This window comes from Oncorhynchus mykiss, chromosome 9, assembly GCF_013265735.2.
Source record: "Oncorhynchus mykiss isolate Arlee chromosome 9, USDA_OmykA_1.1, whole genome shotgun sequence".
NCBI classification, from domain to species: Eukaryota; Metazoa; Chordata; class Actinopteri; order Salmoniformes; family Salmonidae; genus Oncorhynchus; species Oncorhynchus mykiss.
The window spans coordinates 63,798,499-63,816,803 of NC_048573.1; the positions used below are offsets into that span (position 1 = coordinate 63,798,499).

At 41.9% G+C, this 18,305-nt stretch overlaps 1 protein-coding gene across 1 annotated transcript; it reads right to left on the minus strand.

The window, feature by feature from the left end:
* Positions 1-1,046: 1,046 nt before the first annotated feature.
* LOC110532630 (CCN family member 2) lies at positions 1,047-12,215 on the minus strand. The gene is made up of 5 exons (XM_021616697.2): positions 12,040-12,215; positions 10,679-10,895; positions 9,347-9,595; positions 6,031-6,254; positions 1,047-2,651 (listed from the first exon to the last, which is right to left on the minus strand). Exons 1-5 carry the CDS (start codon positions 12,109-12,111, stop codon positions 2,268-2,270), a joined length of 1,146 nt encoding a protein of 381 aa, XP_021472372.2. The 5' UTR covers positions 12,112-12,215; the 3' UTR covers positions 1,047-2,267.
* Between the last annotated feature and the right edge of the window lie 6,090 nt (positions 12,216-18,305).

The following is an 18,305-nucleotide window of genomic DNA, read 5'->3' on the forward strand; positions in this document are numbered from 1 at the left end:
ATTTGTGGGTAGTTATTTTCTGTTTAGTGTGGGTTGTGCCTTTTGTGACTTTGTATTTAGTGTTCAGTTATATTTAATAAAATGCCGAACACGTCTGCTGTCTGCTGAGTAGGACGCAACCAGAAATGGAAGTGTCATCAAATATAGAATATCTGCCACTCCAAGGTTCAGAAGAAAAACATTGATATTTCTGAATTTCTTCCAGTTCGCAAACAATAATTTTAGTCCCAAACAGTTGACAACAAGACCAATGATGAATACTGACATATACACTGCAGGTAAGAATTTGTGTGAAAAGGCCTTGTTAACTTGTCCACAGGAAGAGTTTGTCTCCATTTTCTCTCCCCTACAGAAATTGATCTTATATGGTTGAGAATAACCTGAATAGAGGTTGAATGGAAAAAAAGTATTTCCTTCAAGATGAATGAAGAAGTCAGTCGCTCAGTTTCCTATCACTTCTCAGTTATTTTCAGAGCTCCACATTGAGATTGCAAAAGGTGGAGGTAGGTGTTCTCTCACAATGTTTTGTGTGAAAGTGTTATTTGCTCTATGACAAGCTGTATCACTGACTCTCTATACAGAAGAATTCTGAAATTATCAGTAGGGACTCATTTCCATGTCTAGACCCACACCACACACACACACACACACACACACACACACACACACACACACACACACACACACACACACACACACACACACACACACACACACACACACACACACACACACACACACACACACACACACACACACACACAGTGGCCCCTTATTTCATTCAGTTTTGTAACAGTGGTTTGAAACAAGATGCTTTTTGAGGAAAGCCTAGAACATAACTTTTTGATCAAGGTCAACATTCAGTCATTTTATATAAAAATAAATGACATCAATTTAGATCCGGTCAGTTTCCTATTCATCACACAACTATTTGCACTGATACTGTGAGTCCAATAGAAGCCACTAGATGTCAATGAATTTACATGGCATTCTGATATTGGGACTCTACAGTGTGTATGTTGAAATATCAGCACACAAATCACTAATCAATCATAAGGAGATTTATGGGAAAGTTACAGAAGAAATTACAACAACATCTCAATATAGCAAATAATTATTGAATAATATGCAATGTACAAATGAGCTCAAGCTTTACACAAAAGACACTGCGAATGGAAAACATTTTGGACAATGCATAGAATCAGCGATACAGTTGTACGTTTCAAAAAGCATAAGAATGGTTTATATTTACAGCAACTTAAAAAAGAAAAGTACAATTTCATCACAAAATAGACACATTTATAAACAAACAAACTGATACAACAGATGGAATTTGCATGTCAAGATACAGTGTCTATCAACCCAAAAGTTGGTGTCATTCTGTAAAATAAATTCACGAAAATGTAAGTAACAACACTTATTCACTCAACTAAGTCAGGTCACGAGTCCAGGAGAAACACTAGGACCTAAGATGAGTCAAGAAAGGCAACAAATGTCTCTGGTCAGGTGTCGTCTAGTCTAGTCATATGATACTACAGTTGGTCAATCAGTAAACAAGACGTGTTGTGTGACAGTAGTTCACTTCCATATGCTAAACAGTATCTCTATCAGTCTGTTTCTGCTCACTTGCCAACTCCCTATGGAGACGTCATGCTAAATGTTTGGCTTGACAATGACCATGTAGTAGAGAAAAACACAAACAGACCTGGGACCAGCCTAGCTAATTAGGGTTTATTGACCTATTCTACTCCTCATGAGGTCACCCTATGACAGGTGATAAAATGGAAGAGAGTAGAGGTCTTAGTGCAGACTGACCTTGTCCAGTCATGTCAGGGCTTTATCCCCCAACTCAGTCCCAGTTTATTACCCAGAAGACCATTTCACTTCCCCTATCTATCCTAAGAGGTATAGGTTACACCTGCTGGATCCAGTCGTGATAGAGAGAGGCTCTGTTCCAATATCCATACTTGTATACCACTTAGAAGGAAGCAATGTAATGGGCATGTATTCAGCAATCTATTTGGCAAGTAGTGTACCAGTATGGACATTGAGACACAGAATACGTGTTGCTCCCATGTCTCAGTATGGGAGTGTCAGTCCATGAAGGGGGGTAGGATAGGGCTCTAGATCTCTACAATAACTTAGAGTAAGTAGTAAAGTGGAGATCTCCTGGGAAAAAGCCCTATGCGGAACATATTGAGGTGGAGAGCCACGGTGGACGCCCTAGGTTCTCAAGGGGGACTAGAGTGTTGAAACGAAATGCAAGTCTAGCCCCAAATGGCAGGGCTCCTGTATGAGCGTGAAGGGCCTGTGTAGGGTACAGCTGCATAGGGGCCTGAAGCTGAGTAGGGTACAGCTGCATAGGGGCCTGAAGCTGAGTAGGGTACAGCTGCATAGGGGCCTGAAGCTGAGTAGGGGCAGTTGTAGTGACAGACACAGGACTGGATCATCATGACTGCCCGGTGTAGGAGCCTGCCTGTGGGGCACCGGAATGCCACGGTGGCCGTGCTGGTCCGGTATGGGGAGCAGCAGCGGGCGTCGGTACACTGGCCACAGTACCGGGGCCGGTAGACTCGTGTGCTGTAGCAGCCCTGGTGCACCAGTCTCACTGGCACCACTGACCTGTAGCTCGGCTCGCAGCGCCGGCCCGACTGAGAAAACACACACAGATCACCAATGTTAGCCTACTAGATGAGCTCATGGCTGCTGAGGATAGAGGTTCATGTATGTTTTATTAAATTAGGAATGAACTCAAATGCAATTACTGAAGAAAAAATATAACACCATAATACATGATTTTTTGTACAATGTTGTACACATAGCACATGCGTTTCCAACACAAGCATACTCCAGACCATACAGTATGGCCATTTAATAAAGGACAGCACACTTTACATTAGTGTCGAGGTGACAGGAGCACACATTTTAGCACATATATGAGGCATATGCATGGCATGGGTCCTGTTGATCTTATCTAATATCTCTGTTGATATAACCTAATACCCCCATTGACATAACCTTATATCCCTGTTGCCATAACCTAATATCCCTGTTGCCATGACCTAATATCCCTGTTGACATAACCTAATATCCTTGTTGCCATAACCTAATATCCCTGTTGACATAACCTAATATCATTGTTGCCAAAAGCTAATATCCCTGTTGCCATAACCTAATATCCCTGTTGACATAACCTAATATCCCTGTTGCCATAACCTAATATCCCTGTTGCCATAACCTAATATCCCTGTTGCCATAACCTAATATCCCTGATGCCATGATCCAATATCCCTGTTGACATAAACTAATATCCCTGTTGCCATAATCTAATATCCCTGTTGGCATACCTAATATCCCTGTTTACATAACCTTATATCCCTGTTGCCATAACCTAATATCCCTGTTGCCATGACCTAATATCCCTGTTGACATAACCTAATATCCTTGTTGCCATAACCTAATATCCCTGTTGACATAACCTAATAGCATTGTTGCCAAAAGCTAATATCCCTGTTGCCATAACCTAATATCCCTGTTGACATAACCTAATATCCCTGTTGCCATAACCTAATATCCCTGTTGCCATAACCTAATATCCCTGATGCCATGATCCAATATCCCTGTTGACATAAACTAATATCCCTGTTGCCATAATCTAATATCCCTGTTGGCATACCTAATATCCCTGTTTACATAACCTAATATCCCTGTTGCCATAACCTACTATCCCTGTTGTCATAACCTAATATCCCTGACGCCATGATCCAATATCCCTGTTGCCATAATCTAATATCCCTGTTGGCATACCTAATATCCCTGTTTACATAACCTAATATCCCTGTTGCCATAACCTAATATCCCTGTTGCTATGACCTAATATCCCTGTTGACATAACCTAATATCCTTGTTGCCATAACCTAATATCCCTGTTGACATAACCTAATATCATTGTTGCCAAAAGCTAATATCTCTGTTGCCATAATCTAATATCCCTGTTGGCATACCTAATATCCCTGTTGACATACCTAATATCCCTGTTGCCATAACCTAATATCCCTGTTGCCATGACCCAATATCCCTGTTGACATACCTAATATCCCTGTTGCCATAATCTAATATCCCTGTTGACATAACCAAATCCCTGTTGACATAACCTAATATCCCTTTTGCCATAAGACAGAACCTAATATCCCTGTTGACATAACCTAATATCCCTGTTGCCATGACCTAATATCCCTGTTGCCATGACCTAAAATCCCTGTTGCCATAACCTAATATCCCTGTTGACATAACCTAATATCCCCATTGACATAACCTTATATCCCTGTTGCCATAACCTAATATCCCTGTTGCCATGACCTAATATCCCTGTTGACATAACCTAATATCCTTGTTGCCATAACCTAATATCCCTGTTGACATAACCTAATATCATTGTTGCCAAAAGCTAATATCCCTGTTGCCATAACCTAATATCCCTGTTGACATAACCTAATATCCCTGTTGCCATAACCTAATATCCCTGTTGCCATAACCTAATATCCCTGTTGCCATAACCTAATATCCCTGATGCCATGATCCAATATCCCTGTTGACATAAACTAATATCCCTGTTGCCATAATCTAATATCCCTGTTGGCATACCTAATATCCCTGTTTACATAACCTTATATCCCTGTTGCCATAACCTAATATCCCTGTTGCCATGACCTAATATCCCTGTTGACATAACCTAATATCCTTGTTGCCATAACCTAATATCCCTGTTGACATAACCTAATAGCATTGTTGCCAAAAGCTAATATCCCTGTTGCCATAACCTAATATCCCTGTTGACATAACCTAATATCCCTGTTGCCATAACCTAATATCCCTGTTGCCATAACCTAATATCCCTGTTGCCATAACCTAATATCCCTGATGCCATGATCCAATATCCCTGTTGACATAAACTAATATCCCTGTTGCCATAATCTAATATCCCTGTTGGCATACCTAATATCCCTGTTTACATAACCTAATATCCCTGTTGCCATAACCTACTATCCCTGTTGTCATAACCTAATATCCCTGACGCCATGATCCAATATCCCTGTTGCCATAATCTAATATCCCTGTTGGCATACCTAATATCCCTGTTTACATAACCTAATATCCCTGTTGCCATAACCTAATATCCCTGTTGCCATGACCTAATATCCCTGTTGACATAACCTAATATCCTTGTTGCCATAACCTAATATCCCTGTTGACATAACCTAATATCATTGTTGCCAAAAGCTAATATCTCTGTTGCCATAATCTAATATCCCTGTTGGCATACCTAATATCCCTGTTGACATACCTAATATCCCTGTTGCAATAACCTAATATCCCTGTTGCCATGACCCAATATCCCTGTTGACATACCTAATATCCCTGTTGCCATAATCTAATATCCCTGTTGACATAACCAAATCCCTGTTGACATAACCTAATATCCCTTTTGCCATAAGACAGAACCTAATATCCCTGTTGACATAACCTAATATCCCTGTTGCCATAAGACAGAACCTAATATCCCTGTTGACATAACCCAATATCCCTGTTGCCATAACCTAATATCCCTTTTGCCATAAGACAGAACCTAATATCCCTGTTGACATAACCTAATATCCCTGTGACATAACCTAATATCCCTGTTGACATAACCTAATATCCCTTTTGCCATAAGACAGAGCCTAATATCCCTGTTGCTATAACCTAATATCCCTGTTGTCATAATCTAATATCCCTCTTGACGTAACCTAATATCCCTGTTGACATAATCTAATGTTCCTTTTGACATAATCTAATATCCCTGTTGACATAACCTAATATCCCTGTTGACATCACCTAACATCCCTGTTGACATACCTAATATCTCTGTTGACATAACCTAATATCCCTGTTGACATAACCTAATATCCCTGTTGATATAACCTATGACATGTGAGGTAGGCCGGTTGGGGAGTGGGTTACGAGAGGTTATATGGGCAGGTATGGGCTCACCATGGGGCTTCTGCGTGGCTGGAGTGCCTGACAGGGCCAGACCTTACAAAGACGGCTCTGCATCTCGAGCCGGCAAGCTGGGTTCTTGTTGGAAACCCGAGTGGAGACCCCGGCGTCACAAGTACGGGAGCAGACACTCCACTCTGTACTCTGGTCTATACAGTTAAAGGCTGGGTTTTGCTGGGGACCAGACATGCCTGGCCACAACCTGTCTGATCTGGAGGCTGGAGAGAGGAGGCCAGGAGAGAAATGAGACTGAATGGTGAATTTCCTCAAGAATACTTGATTGCTTGCTTCAGCTGTCTTAAAAAGAAGAATAAGTATGGGGAATAACAGCAGTGCGCTTCGAGCACAAACAGGACAATGAGGAATGAGTGACTTGTCACGACATCCAGCTGTTAACAACTCAGAGCCAAAAAACTAATCTGACATGAATTCCCAGGTAAAAAAAAAAATGTATCAGTGTGTTTCAGATGTCATAATGTCTCTTAAATGACTCAATTGGCCTCAAATTGGACAGGAACTTTTTGTCTTTTTGTATCACAGAAAAGCAGTGTTATCGACAGAGATCACTCCCTAACTCTGGTTGAATCGGTGAGTCATAATAACCAGCTGTGTTTTTGGTCCGCTGTGACCAGAACCATATCGGTTTTGGTCAAAAATAGTGCACTACATAGGGAATAGGGTGCCATATGGGATGCATATGGGAAACATGGTCCACTGTAAGAGGACTTTCTATTTTAACAATAATGTGAATCTTCATCTGACCAGACTTTTCCATTGAAATGCTGTGGTTATATTTGGACATTGTGTCTTTTCATTTGGCCAAATTCACCCCAATTAAATGCTAAACATCCATCAATAAAAGACCTCAGACAGTGAATGTCAGTGACAGCTCAAATCAAATCAAATGTTATTTGTCACATGCGCTGAATACAACAGGTGTAGTAGACCTTACAGTAAAATGCTTACTTACAAGCCCTTAACCAACAATGAAGTTTTAAGAAAAAATAGATAAATAAAAATATATATATAATTTTAAAAATGATTAAAGAGCAGCAGCAAAATAACAGTAGCAAGTCTGTATAGAGTACAGGGGGTACCAGTACAGAGTCAATGGGGGCATAGGTTAGTCCAGGTAATTGAGGTAATATGTACATGTAGGTAGAGTTAAATTGACATGCATAGATAATAAACAGAGAGTAACAGCAGCATAAGAAAGAGGGGAGGGGGGACAATGCAAATCGTCTGGGTAGCCATTTGATTAGCTGTTCGGGAGTCTTATGGTTTGGGGGTAGAAGCTGTTAAGAAGCCTTTTGGACCTAGACTTGGCGCTCCGGTACCACTTGCCATGCGGAAGCAGAGAGTGTGGGGTGTCTGGAGTTTTTGACATTTTTAGGGCCTTTCACTGACAGGAATCTTTACCCCAGTGATGTACTGGGCCGTACGCACTTAGTGCCTTGTGGTCGGAGGCCGAGCAGTTGCCATACCAGGCAGTGATGCAAGCAGTCAGGATGCTCTCGATGGTGCAGCTGTAGAACTTTTTGAGGATCTGAGGACTCATGCCAAATCTTTTCAGTCTCCTGAGGGGGAATAGGCTTTGACGTGCCCTCTTCACGACTGTCTTGGTGTGTATGGACCATGATAGTTTGTTGGTGATGACACCAAGGAACTTGAAGCTCTCAACCTGCTCCACTGCAGCCTCGTCGATGAGAATGGAGTCGTGCTCGGTTCTCCTTTTCCTGTAGTCCACAATCATCTCCTTTGTCTTGATCACGTTGAGTGAGAGGTTGTTATCCTGGCACCACATAGCCAGGTCTCTGACCTCCTCCCTATAGGCTGTCTCATCGTTGTCAGTGATCAGCCCTACCACTGTTGTGTCATTGGCAAACTTAATGATGGCGTTGGAGTCGTGCCTGGCCATGCAGTCAGGAGTGAACAGGGAGTACAGGAGGGGACTGAGCACGCACACCTGAGGGGCCCCCGTGTTGAGGATGAGCATGGCAGATGTGTTGTTACCTACCCTTACCACTTGGGGGCGGCCCGTCAGGAAGTACAGGATTCAGTTGCAGAGGGAGGTGTTTAGTCCAAGGGTCCATAGCCTTGTGATGAGCTTTGAGGGCACTATTGTGTTGAACCCTGAGCTGTAGTCAATGAATAGCATTCTCACATAGGTGTTCCTTTTGTCCAGGTGGGAAAGGGCAGTGTGGAGTGCAATAGAGATTGCATCATCTGTGGATCTGTTGGGGCGGTATGCAAATTGGACTGGGTCTAGGGTTTCTGGGATAATGGTGTTGATGTGAGCCATGACCAGCCTTTCAAAGCACTTCATGACTATGGACGTGACTTCTACAGGTCGGTAGTCATTTAGGCAGGTTACAGTACCGTAGTGTTCTTGGGCACAGGGACTATGGTGGTCTGCTTGAAACATGTTGGTATTACAGCCTCAGTCAGGGACAGGTTGAAAATGTCAGGGAAGACACTTGCCAGTTAGTCTGTGCATGCTTGGAGTACACATCCTGGTAATCCGTCTGGCCTTGTGAATGTTGACCTGTTTAAAGGCCTTACTAACATTGGCTACGGAGAGCGTGATCACACAGTCATCCAGAACAGCTGATGCTCTCATGCATGCTTCAGTGTTGCTTGCCTCGAAGCGAGCATAGAAGTAATTTAGCTCGTCTGGTAGGCTTGTGTCACGGGTCAGCTCGAGGCTGTGCTTCCCTTTGTAGTCTGTAATAGTTTGCAAGCCCTGCCACATCCAATGAGCGTCGGAGCTGGTGTAGTACGATTCTATCTTGGTCCTGTATTGACGCTTTGCCTGTTTGATGGTTCGTCAGAGGGCATAGCGGGATTTCTTACAAGCTTCCGGGTTAGAGTCCCGCTCCTTGAAAGCAGCATCTCTACCCTTTATCTCTGTGTGGATGTTGCCTGTAATCTATGGCTTCTGGTTGGGGTATGTACGTACAGTCATTGTGGGGACGACGTCATCGATGCACTTGTGGGATGTTAATATTGTCCTACAGCTTGATCAACAAAATAACATCTGTCATTGTGGTGTCCAATTGTGTGAACAATTCCTTATATATGTCAAGTAGCTTGTCTAAAATCAGAAAATAACGTTTGGAATCCACAGTGACTTTTAAATATGGTCCAGTTTAAAGATGTAGCAGAAACCTGCGTCAGAACAGAGGATGACAAGCCTGGTGCCAGATCTGTTTGTATTGTATTGCCAATAACAACCACCATAGTAGTGGATACAGCACAAATAGATCTTGGACCAGACTAGTGTATGACTGTTATCCAAGCTTGATGTTACCTGTGATGGCATCCTGAAGGATGGTATTGTCTGTGTTCTCACACACCCACTCCTTGCAACACTTCCCAGGCAGCTGTACCCGCTGGGGGTATGGGCAGTCTGGGCTGGGCAGACGGATGTCCTCAGGGCACAGGGGCACACAGGTCACACCTCCCCCCAGGCAGCGGCACTGGGTGGCACAGGAGGGCTGGAACACCTGGCCATCCAGGTAAGAAACCCCATTCATCTCACAGCCCAACTCCTCCTGACCTGGACGGGTATGAACAGAACAGAGCTGGGTTCAAATTCCATTTGAAATCTATCAAATAGTTTGAGCGTTTGTTCTAGCCTGCCTGGAGTCCAGATGGGCAGAGTTTGTATTTTTGGGACTATTATATTGCTCCATCAAACCAGGCAAGCTCAATCAAGCATTTGAAAGGATTTCACATAGTATTTGAACCCCAGTATGATGTGGGAACAGGACAGAGACCTGGACTGGCATCCCCACCCTAATCCTAACCCATACCCTGGAACATGGCCCCTGCTCTGGTCTGAAGGAAATACAATTAGGAAAGGAAAACCTCAAACAGAGAGAGAGAGAGAGAGAGAGAGAGAGAGAGAGAGAGAGAGAGAGAGAGAGAGAGAGAGAGAGAGAGAGAGAGAGAGAGAGAGAGAGAGAGAGAGAGAGAGCTTATGAAAGAGCGAGGTAAGGACTCAAGAGGCTCATGTCTACTGCCAAGCCTGTGGGTTGTTATGTGATGTTATGGGAAACCAGGCTGTTGCCCAAATGGCACCCTATTCCCTATTAAGTGCACTGCTCTGGTCAAAAGTAGTGTACCATGTCGGGAATAGGGTGTCATTTGGGACACAACTCAGGCCTGGGGAGACTGAAAAGTCTGTTTTGCAATCCGTGTGTGTTGTCTCTGCAATCTATCATTCTCAATGGGAAGTGTGTCAACACTACCACTGAAAATAGAGGTTGAGGTGTTTTGAAATACAGGCAAACTAAAGCCCCTCCGCTTTCCGGCTGGCTAGCTCGCTGAGTATGTGCCCTAAACAGAGTGTATGTTTGTCCCTCTCTTACATACAGACAGTCTAACAGAGTGCAGCTTCAAACCCTCTCCCTTTATTTGCTAATTGTCATGGGCAGAGGTTGGTTGTTTAGTGTCAGAAAAGAGTTGTCTGTTTGTCCCACCCACACAGACTGCAAAGCCAAACCACACCTGGTCTAAACTGACTCTGAATCTTTCAGGCCTGGGTTTGGCTTGGGCAGAGGCTGCTTGTTTACTGTTAGGAAGGGTGGCACTGTTGCGTTTGTTTATGACTGAAAGTCAATAAACAACTGGTACTCACTGGAACACTCTCCAGGGTTGCCGGAGAAGCTAGTGCTGTAGTCACACTGCAGTCCTCGCTGGCTGTCACACAAGTACAGATCACTGCAGGCCTCACCCTGCTGCCGGGCACACACCTGGCAGCACTGGCAGCCGTCCAGGACCAGAGGGACTCCAGCTGGGCACAGGGGCACGGGGCTGGGGCACTGGCAAGGTCCCGGGCATAGCTGACACCACACCTGGAGTAACACGGGGGCAAATGTTAGAGATTAGAGCAGGTAGAGATTAGAGCAGGTAGAGATTAGAGCAGGTAGATATTAGAGCAGGTAGAGATTAGAGCAAGAGGAGTAGGAGGTCAATTGTTGGTCAGTTGTTGTTGTCGTCATAGTCGTCATCATTATCTCCGTCATCATCGTCATCCTAATCATCTTCATCATTATTATCACCATCTCAAGTATCAACAATATTTTCATTGTCGCCATCCTCATAATCGTCATAAACATCATCACAGTTAAAACAATGCTGCAGTTATGTTCTGAAATAAAACATCCTTTTTTTGACCAAATGTAAGTTTGGTCAAAAAATTTGTATTTGGTAGAAGTAATTTGTCTACTATGTCAAACACTGTCTAGTCAAAGTACACTATCTAGTACACTATGTCCAACACTGTCTGGTCAAAATACTCCTGTTTTCAATTACAGGCAGATAATGGAGCCAACCCACAGCAGGCAATCTTTGGACATACTGGCCTCAATTATTCATTGACGGAGCAATGTCATCCTCCCTGGACTCTACCATTGTTTTAAACATAATTTGTCATCTCAAGCTATTCTCTATGCGATTATACAATTTAACATCAAACATTCACAATATTCTTAATACATCAATATTGATCATTATTATTCATGATGATCAAAGTGTACAAAAATTGTATTTTTTTTTGTTGCCCATTTCTAGATAACAAAAAAAAAAAACATCGGAATATGCAGTGTACAATACTGGTACATCATGCAATGAACAGCTTATTGTACAAATATTACAAATTGGCTATACAGAAAGTTACACATATTACAAATTGGATCTAGAGTAATTTACAAATATTATAAAATTGTCTCTAGAGTAAGTTACAAATATTACAAATTGGCTACAGAGAAAGGTACAAATATTACAAATTGGCTATAGAGAAATGTACAAATAAAAACAACATGACCACCTGGAATCTTGTGATAGATCTTTCCATGGAATGAATGGATACAATCAATGGAATGTAGTCACATTGACCTCCACAGACAGTCCACATCCTGAGAAACAGGTGTAAGATACAGGTACAGTTCACCTCCCCATACACACAACGAGAAAAGCAGAAAACCAGTGTGGCCTCACCTGCAGTGCACCCATACAGAGCAGTAATGCCAAGGCTATCACATTGTCACTGAGTTGTCTTGAAATTTCCATTGAAACGACTGTAGGTTGATTGGACTGCTCTGTTGTGTCTGTCTGTCTAACCTCTAAGTGATGAAGTTGTTGGTAGTGGTGCTAGCTAGCTACCAGTGCTGCTTGCTGTTGGCTAACTACTCATTCCTTTGCATGGCTGTCATTTATAAAGTCTCAGCTGTGATGTCACAGAGCTGACCGCCGTATAAACAGTCACTGGAGCGAGATCAGAAATGTTTCACATTCCTCCTACTCCCTGTCATCCATTTACACTTCCAGCCCTTTCTCCCCTTCTTTTTCCCCTCCCTCCCTCCCTCCCTCCCTCCCTCCCTCCCTCTCAGTCTGTTGGTGTGCTGCTAAGTTTACACAGCTTAACACAAATTGAAGGGAGAAAAATACATTATCCTCCTGGATGTCTACTGGATGTCAAATAGCCTCTAAAACGTATTTGCGGTGTAAAGTTTCCTGCAGGGGTACTCCAGTACTATTTGAGAAGGTCCGGTCACACATATTTCCTAGGTGGCAAAGGTCCGGATTGATATTGTCATTTATCGAAGTAGTAACAGACCACCACCTCGCAACCCATGCGACCCCAAACTGTTCACACCCTTCTTGTAGGCGGAAATAACATTTAGAAGTTTCAAAGCCAATTTTGCAAAATTCTACACATTTTGCATCGGAAAGAGATTTTTTGTTGTTGTTTTAAAGCTAATTTCCTGCAATTCTACAAATGTTTCCATGTCTTATGTGTGTTTATCTAACCGCGGTACAGACACCAAGTCTATAGTATGGCGAGAACAGCTCAAATAAGCAAAGAGAAAAGAAAAGAGAGGTTCGTGAGTTGAGTACTGCATAATAGACCACTATGAATTAGCACATTTTCATCTTCCTTATGTTTTGTGATAGTGGTTTCGCTTTTCCTTTCCATAACATATATATATAACATATATATATATATATATGACATAACATACACACATGACATAACAGACACATATGTTATGTCATGTGTGTATGTTATGTCATATATATATATATATATATATATATATATATATATGTTTAGGAAAGGAAAAGCGAAACCACAATCTTAAAACATAAGGAAGATGAAAATGTGCTAATTCATAGTGTATATATTCTTACTTATGTTTTGAGATTGTGGTTTCGCTTTTCCTTTCCTAAACATATATATAATATATATATATAATAAATGCTTCACAAAGTTCAAGTAACAGACACATCTCAACATCAATTTTTCGGAGGAGACTGTGTGAATCAGACCTTCGTGGTCAAATAGCGGCAAAGAAACCACTACTAAAAGACACCAATAAGAAGAAGTGACTTGCTTGGACCAAGAAACACAAACAATGGACATTAGACCGGTGGAAATCTGTTCTTTGGTCTGATGAGTCCAAATGTAAGATATTTGTTTCCAACCACAATGTATTTGTGAGATTCTATGTAGGTGAACAGATGATCTCCGCATGTGTGGTTCCCACCGTGAAGCATGGAGGAGGGTGTGTGATGGTGTGGGGGTGCTTTGCTGGTGACACTGTCTGTGATTTAATTAGAATTCAAGGCACACTTAACCAGCATGGCTACCACAGCATTCTGCAGCAATATGCCATCCCATCTTATTGAACAAGACAATGATCCAACACACCTCCAAGCTGTGTAAGGGCTATTTAACCAAGAAGGAGAGTGATGGAGTGCTGCATCAGATGACCTGGCCTCCACAATCACCCGACCTCAACCTAATTGAGATGGTTTGGGGTGAGTTGGACCAAAGAGTGAAGGAAAAGACAGCCAACAAGTACTCAGCATATGTGGGAACTCCTTCAAGATTGTTGGAATAGCATTCCAGGTGAAGGTGGTTGAGAGAATGCCATGAGCGTGCAAAGCTGTCATCAAGGCAAAGGGTGGCTATTTTGAAGAATCAAACAATTAACAATTTTGAACAGCTGTTTATAGTAACAGCCTAGAAAATAACATTAAAACAGGTAGTTGTTAATTATTTCTTAATTTCAAAACTTTAGATGCAACCAAAACAAATTCATTGATATGTAAGTCACCTCTTATAATGCCAACCTCATCTGTCCTGTGGTTGCCATGGTGCTGGAGCAAAATGGCTGACATGGGTCTGAACTTGTGAAAGAGACAGAGAGGTTCCACTCCGGAGGAACCATGAGGAAACAAATCTGTGTCTGAAATGACACCCTGTTCACTATATAGTGCATTACTTTTGACCAAACCCATACTAGGGCTATATAGAGTGCCATTTGGGATGCTGATATTCTGTAGTGAAGAGTAGCACTGCCCAGCAACCACAGCAAAGCAGCAGAGAATGCTAACATCTAGTCTAAATAAGAGGCTGTTACTATAACGGTCAACATAACAGTATGACTGGAGAGATAGAAATATCTTCTTGGGGCGAGTGAAGAATTCTGCAAAAGTCTGGACCATTCACTTAATGTATGAATTAAATAGGCCTACCATAACCGTTCCATACCATTGAAACATTTTTGGTTAAGAAATGGATCGAATAAAGAACAATACATGGAGTATTACTTGGGCATCATTATACCGTTTAAATGCCTTGGTCCAACATGCCATTCAACTATGAGAATTCTTGATAACAGTTCACATGGAGAAAGAAGGCTGGAACAGGGGAGTGAAGGGATAAGAAAAGACAGATTGTTTGAAAATAGAATGAGACAGATGAAATGATGCATGTCCAACACAGGTGGGAGTCATGTGGTTAGCCAGTTACAGCAGACCAAAAGTGAACTCCAGTTTGCACTAAACTTTGTTTTCAACACCTTTTCATTTTATTTTCACACTGTCCAAGAAAGACAGGATTTGCAATGCCCCCAAACTAATAGGCAAGGCAATAGCCCTGCTGTAACCCACAGTGTACACGGGACATTTGGAGGAGACATTGACGCGTCTCAAATGGCACGCTTTTCTATATTTAGTACACTACATTCGACCAGAGCGCAATGGTCCCTGGTCAAATGTAGTGCACTTCATAGGGAATAAGGTCCCATTTGGGACGCATTTCACAGTGTACATTGGACATTTGGAGGAGACCTTGCTTCAGTGCAGAAGACAATGGGCCCACAGTAAGCTGAGGCAATATTGTTTTGTTATGCAATAGAGTATGCATACTTCATATAATTCTTGTTCAAACATACAGGTAGAGCAAAGATATTACAAAGATCAAGTTCAAGTTTATTATAAATATAAATGTAATGTCATTATTTGTCCTACTGAAAGCATTAATTAAAGTAAAAAAATGTTTTATTGCTTTATTTATCCAAAGGAGCAAAACAATCAATGACAAACAGAGCATCAGATCATCAATTATGTTCTGGAAGAAATCCAGCCTGAATCGCTCTCTGAATTCCAATGTACACTACCGTTCAAAACATTGGGGTCACTAATAAATGTCCTTGTTTTACATGAAAACATACATGAAATTAGTTTCAAAATTAATAGGAAATAGAGTCAAGACTTTGACACGGTTAGAAATAATGATTTGTAATTTAAATAATAATTGTGTCCAAATTTCCTCCATTCGCAGCAATTACAGCTTTGCAGACCTTTGGCATTGTAGTTGTCAATTTCTTGAGGTAATCTAAAGAGATTTCACACCATGTTTCCTGAAGCACCTCCCAGAAATTGGATTGGTTTGATGGGCACTTCTTACGTACCATACGGTCAAGCTGCTCCCACAACAGCTCAATAGGGTTGACTGGCCACTCCATTATTGACAGAATACCAGCTGATTGCTTCTTCCCTAAATAGTTATAGCATAGTTTGGAGCTGTGCTTTGAGTCATTGTCCTGTTGTCGGAGGAAATTGGCTACAATTAAGCACCGTCCACAGGGTATGGCATGGCGTAGCTATCAAAATGGCATGGCTATCAAAATGGAGTGATAGTCTTCCTTCTTCAAGATCCCTTTTACCCTGTACAAATCTCCTACTTTACCACCACCAAAGCACCCCCAGAACATCACATTGCCTCCACCATGCTTGACAGATGGCGTCAAGCACTCCTCTAGCATCTTTTCATTTTTCCTGCGTCTCAAGAATGTTCTTCATTGTGATCCGAACACCTCAAACTTAGATTCGTCTGTCCATAACACTTTTTTACAATCTTCCTCTGTCCAGTGTCTACTGTATGTTCTTTTTCCCATCTTAATCTTTTCTTTTTATTGGCCAGCTTTTTCTTTGTAACTCTGCCTAGAAGGCCAGCATCCCGGAGTCGCCTCTTCACTGTTGACGTTGCGACTGGTGTTTTGCAGGTACTATTTAATGAAGCTGCCAGTTGAGGACTTGTGAGGCGTCTGTTTCTCAAACTAGACACTCTAATGTACTTGTCCTCTTGCTCAGTTGTGCACTGGGGCCTCCCACTCCTCTTTCTATTCTGGTTAGAGCCATTTTGCTCTGTTCTGTGAAGGGAGTAGTACACAGCGTCTTGGCAATTGCTCACATGGAATAGCCTTCATTTCTCAGAACAAGAATAGACTGACGAGTTTCAGAAGAAAGTACTTTGTTTCTGGCTATTTTGAGCCTGTAATCGAACCTACAAAATCCTGATGCTCCAGGTACTCAGCTGGTCTAAAGGAGGCCCGTTTTATTTCTTCTTTAATCAGAACAACAGTATTACTGTAACTGATGGGAGATGGCACAGTTGGAGAAGTCCCTCAGGGCTAAATACAATGACCCCATTCAGTTTGAAAGGGATACTGTTTAGCTATGTAATGGTATGTGCAGGAACTCTATTTGATTCAAACGTAGGGCAAAGCCATGAAAATATTATGGGTCCTATTAATGTAGAAAAGAAAGCAATCATCAAAGTGTTGAGAACTAAAAGGAAATGGAGCTTACTATACCAAATCTGTTACTATGGAGCAAGAATGGTTAAAGGAAAATGTCTATCCAACATTAATAAAAATCTAAAAGTGGCTTCAAATATTAAATAATGGTCCAACATAACAACACTGTAACTTACAAAGTTGACGTTTTGTCTGTCCCCACAATGAAAAAAGAGTGTTGCAGAAGCCATAATTTCATCTATGAACTCACCTCTCCTATTTCTCTCCTCAGCTAACCGAGAGATTTCAGGTCTGCCAGTTTTATAGTTAATGGGTTTGGGTCAGGGGCGTCATGCACCCTAAAAATCTGAGGGGGCACAAATTATGTGAAGATACCTGGGGTGGGGGGAGTCCGGAAAGGGTCAATCTAGAGACATAATCAAATGATTATATAAATATAAATATTTTACATAAATATATGTAAACAAAAGAAAGCATACCTCTTGAACTATCTGTATCCTCTGACTGGTATGACTTTTTTAAAGAAACAAAACATCCCTCTCTGCATCTCTGCTAAAATCTGGGTAAAAGATTGAAAGGCATGTGAGTATTATTCAGTACATTCAGTTATTGTTTGCTTTTCTAAAATGTATCAACCTAGCCAGAAGGCATGCCAACTAAGATAGTTAGACCAAATTGCTAAGTGACTAGTAGTATAAACTTACATTACAGGACAAATCTGAGGTGTCACCCTATGGGCACGATGCTGCATGTTTGGGTGACACTCAGTGTGCTCTGGGTGATCTGAATGTGACTGAAAGTCAACAAGCTGTGGCCAGCAACAGTCACAAATAATACACCCACCTTCTCCCCCTGGGGCAGTATCTGACATACCCACACACCATGTAATTGGTGTCTGAGGTTTTGGCACAGGGGCGCCTCTAAACCAACAGCGTCAGGCGTCCGAGCAGTGCCATAATAAAACTGTCAAGACTGCCAGATCTTATTGTATCTTCAAAACGAGGAAGATGCATCACCTCTGACAGCTCAGAGGTGTGTGTGTGTGTGTGTGTGTGTGTGTGTGTGTGTGTGTGTGTGTGTGTGTGTGTGTGTGTGTGTGTGTGTGTGTGTGTGTGTGTGTGTGTGCGTGTGTGTGTTAATATGAGTTTAGAAATAGCTAGAGTGATCCAACTTCGCAAGTTAGGTTTGTAAAATAAATGGTTTAGCTACAGTATGTGTCCAAAATCCAAAGATAGATTGATGTTGTGATTTACATTGACTCATTATTCCAGTAAAACTCATGGCAGAGACGATGCCTAACATCGCAGTCTTACTGCCAACTTCTAAACTCAAATTAAAACTCACAGGCTGAATATAGAGCCATAGCTCTTCCAC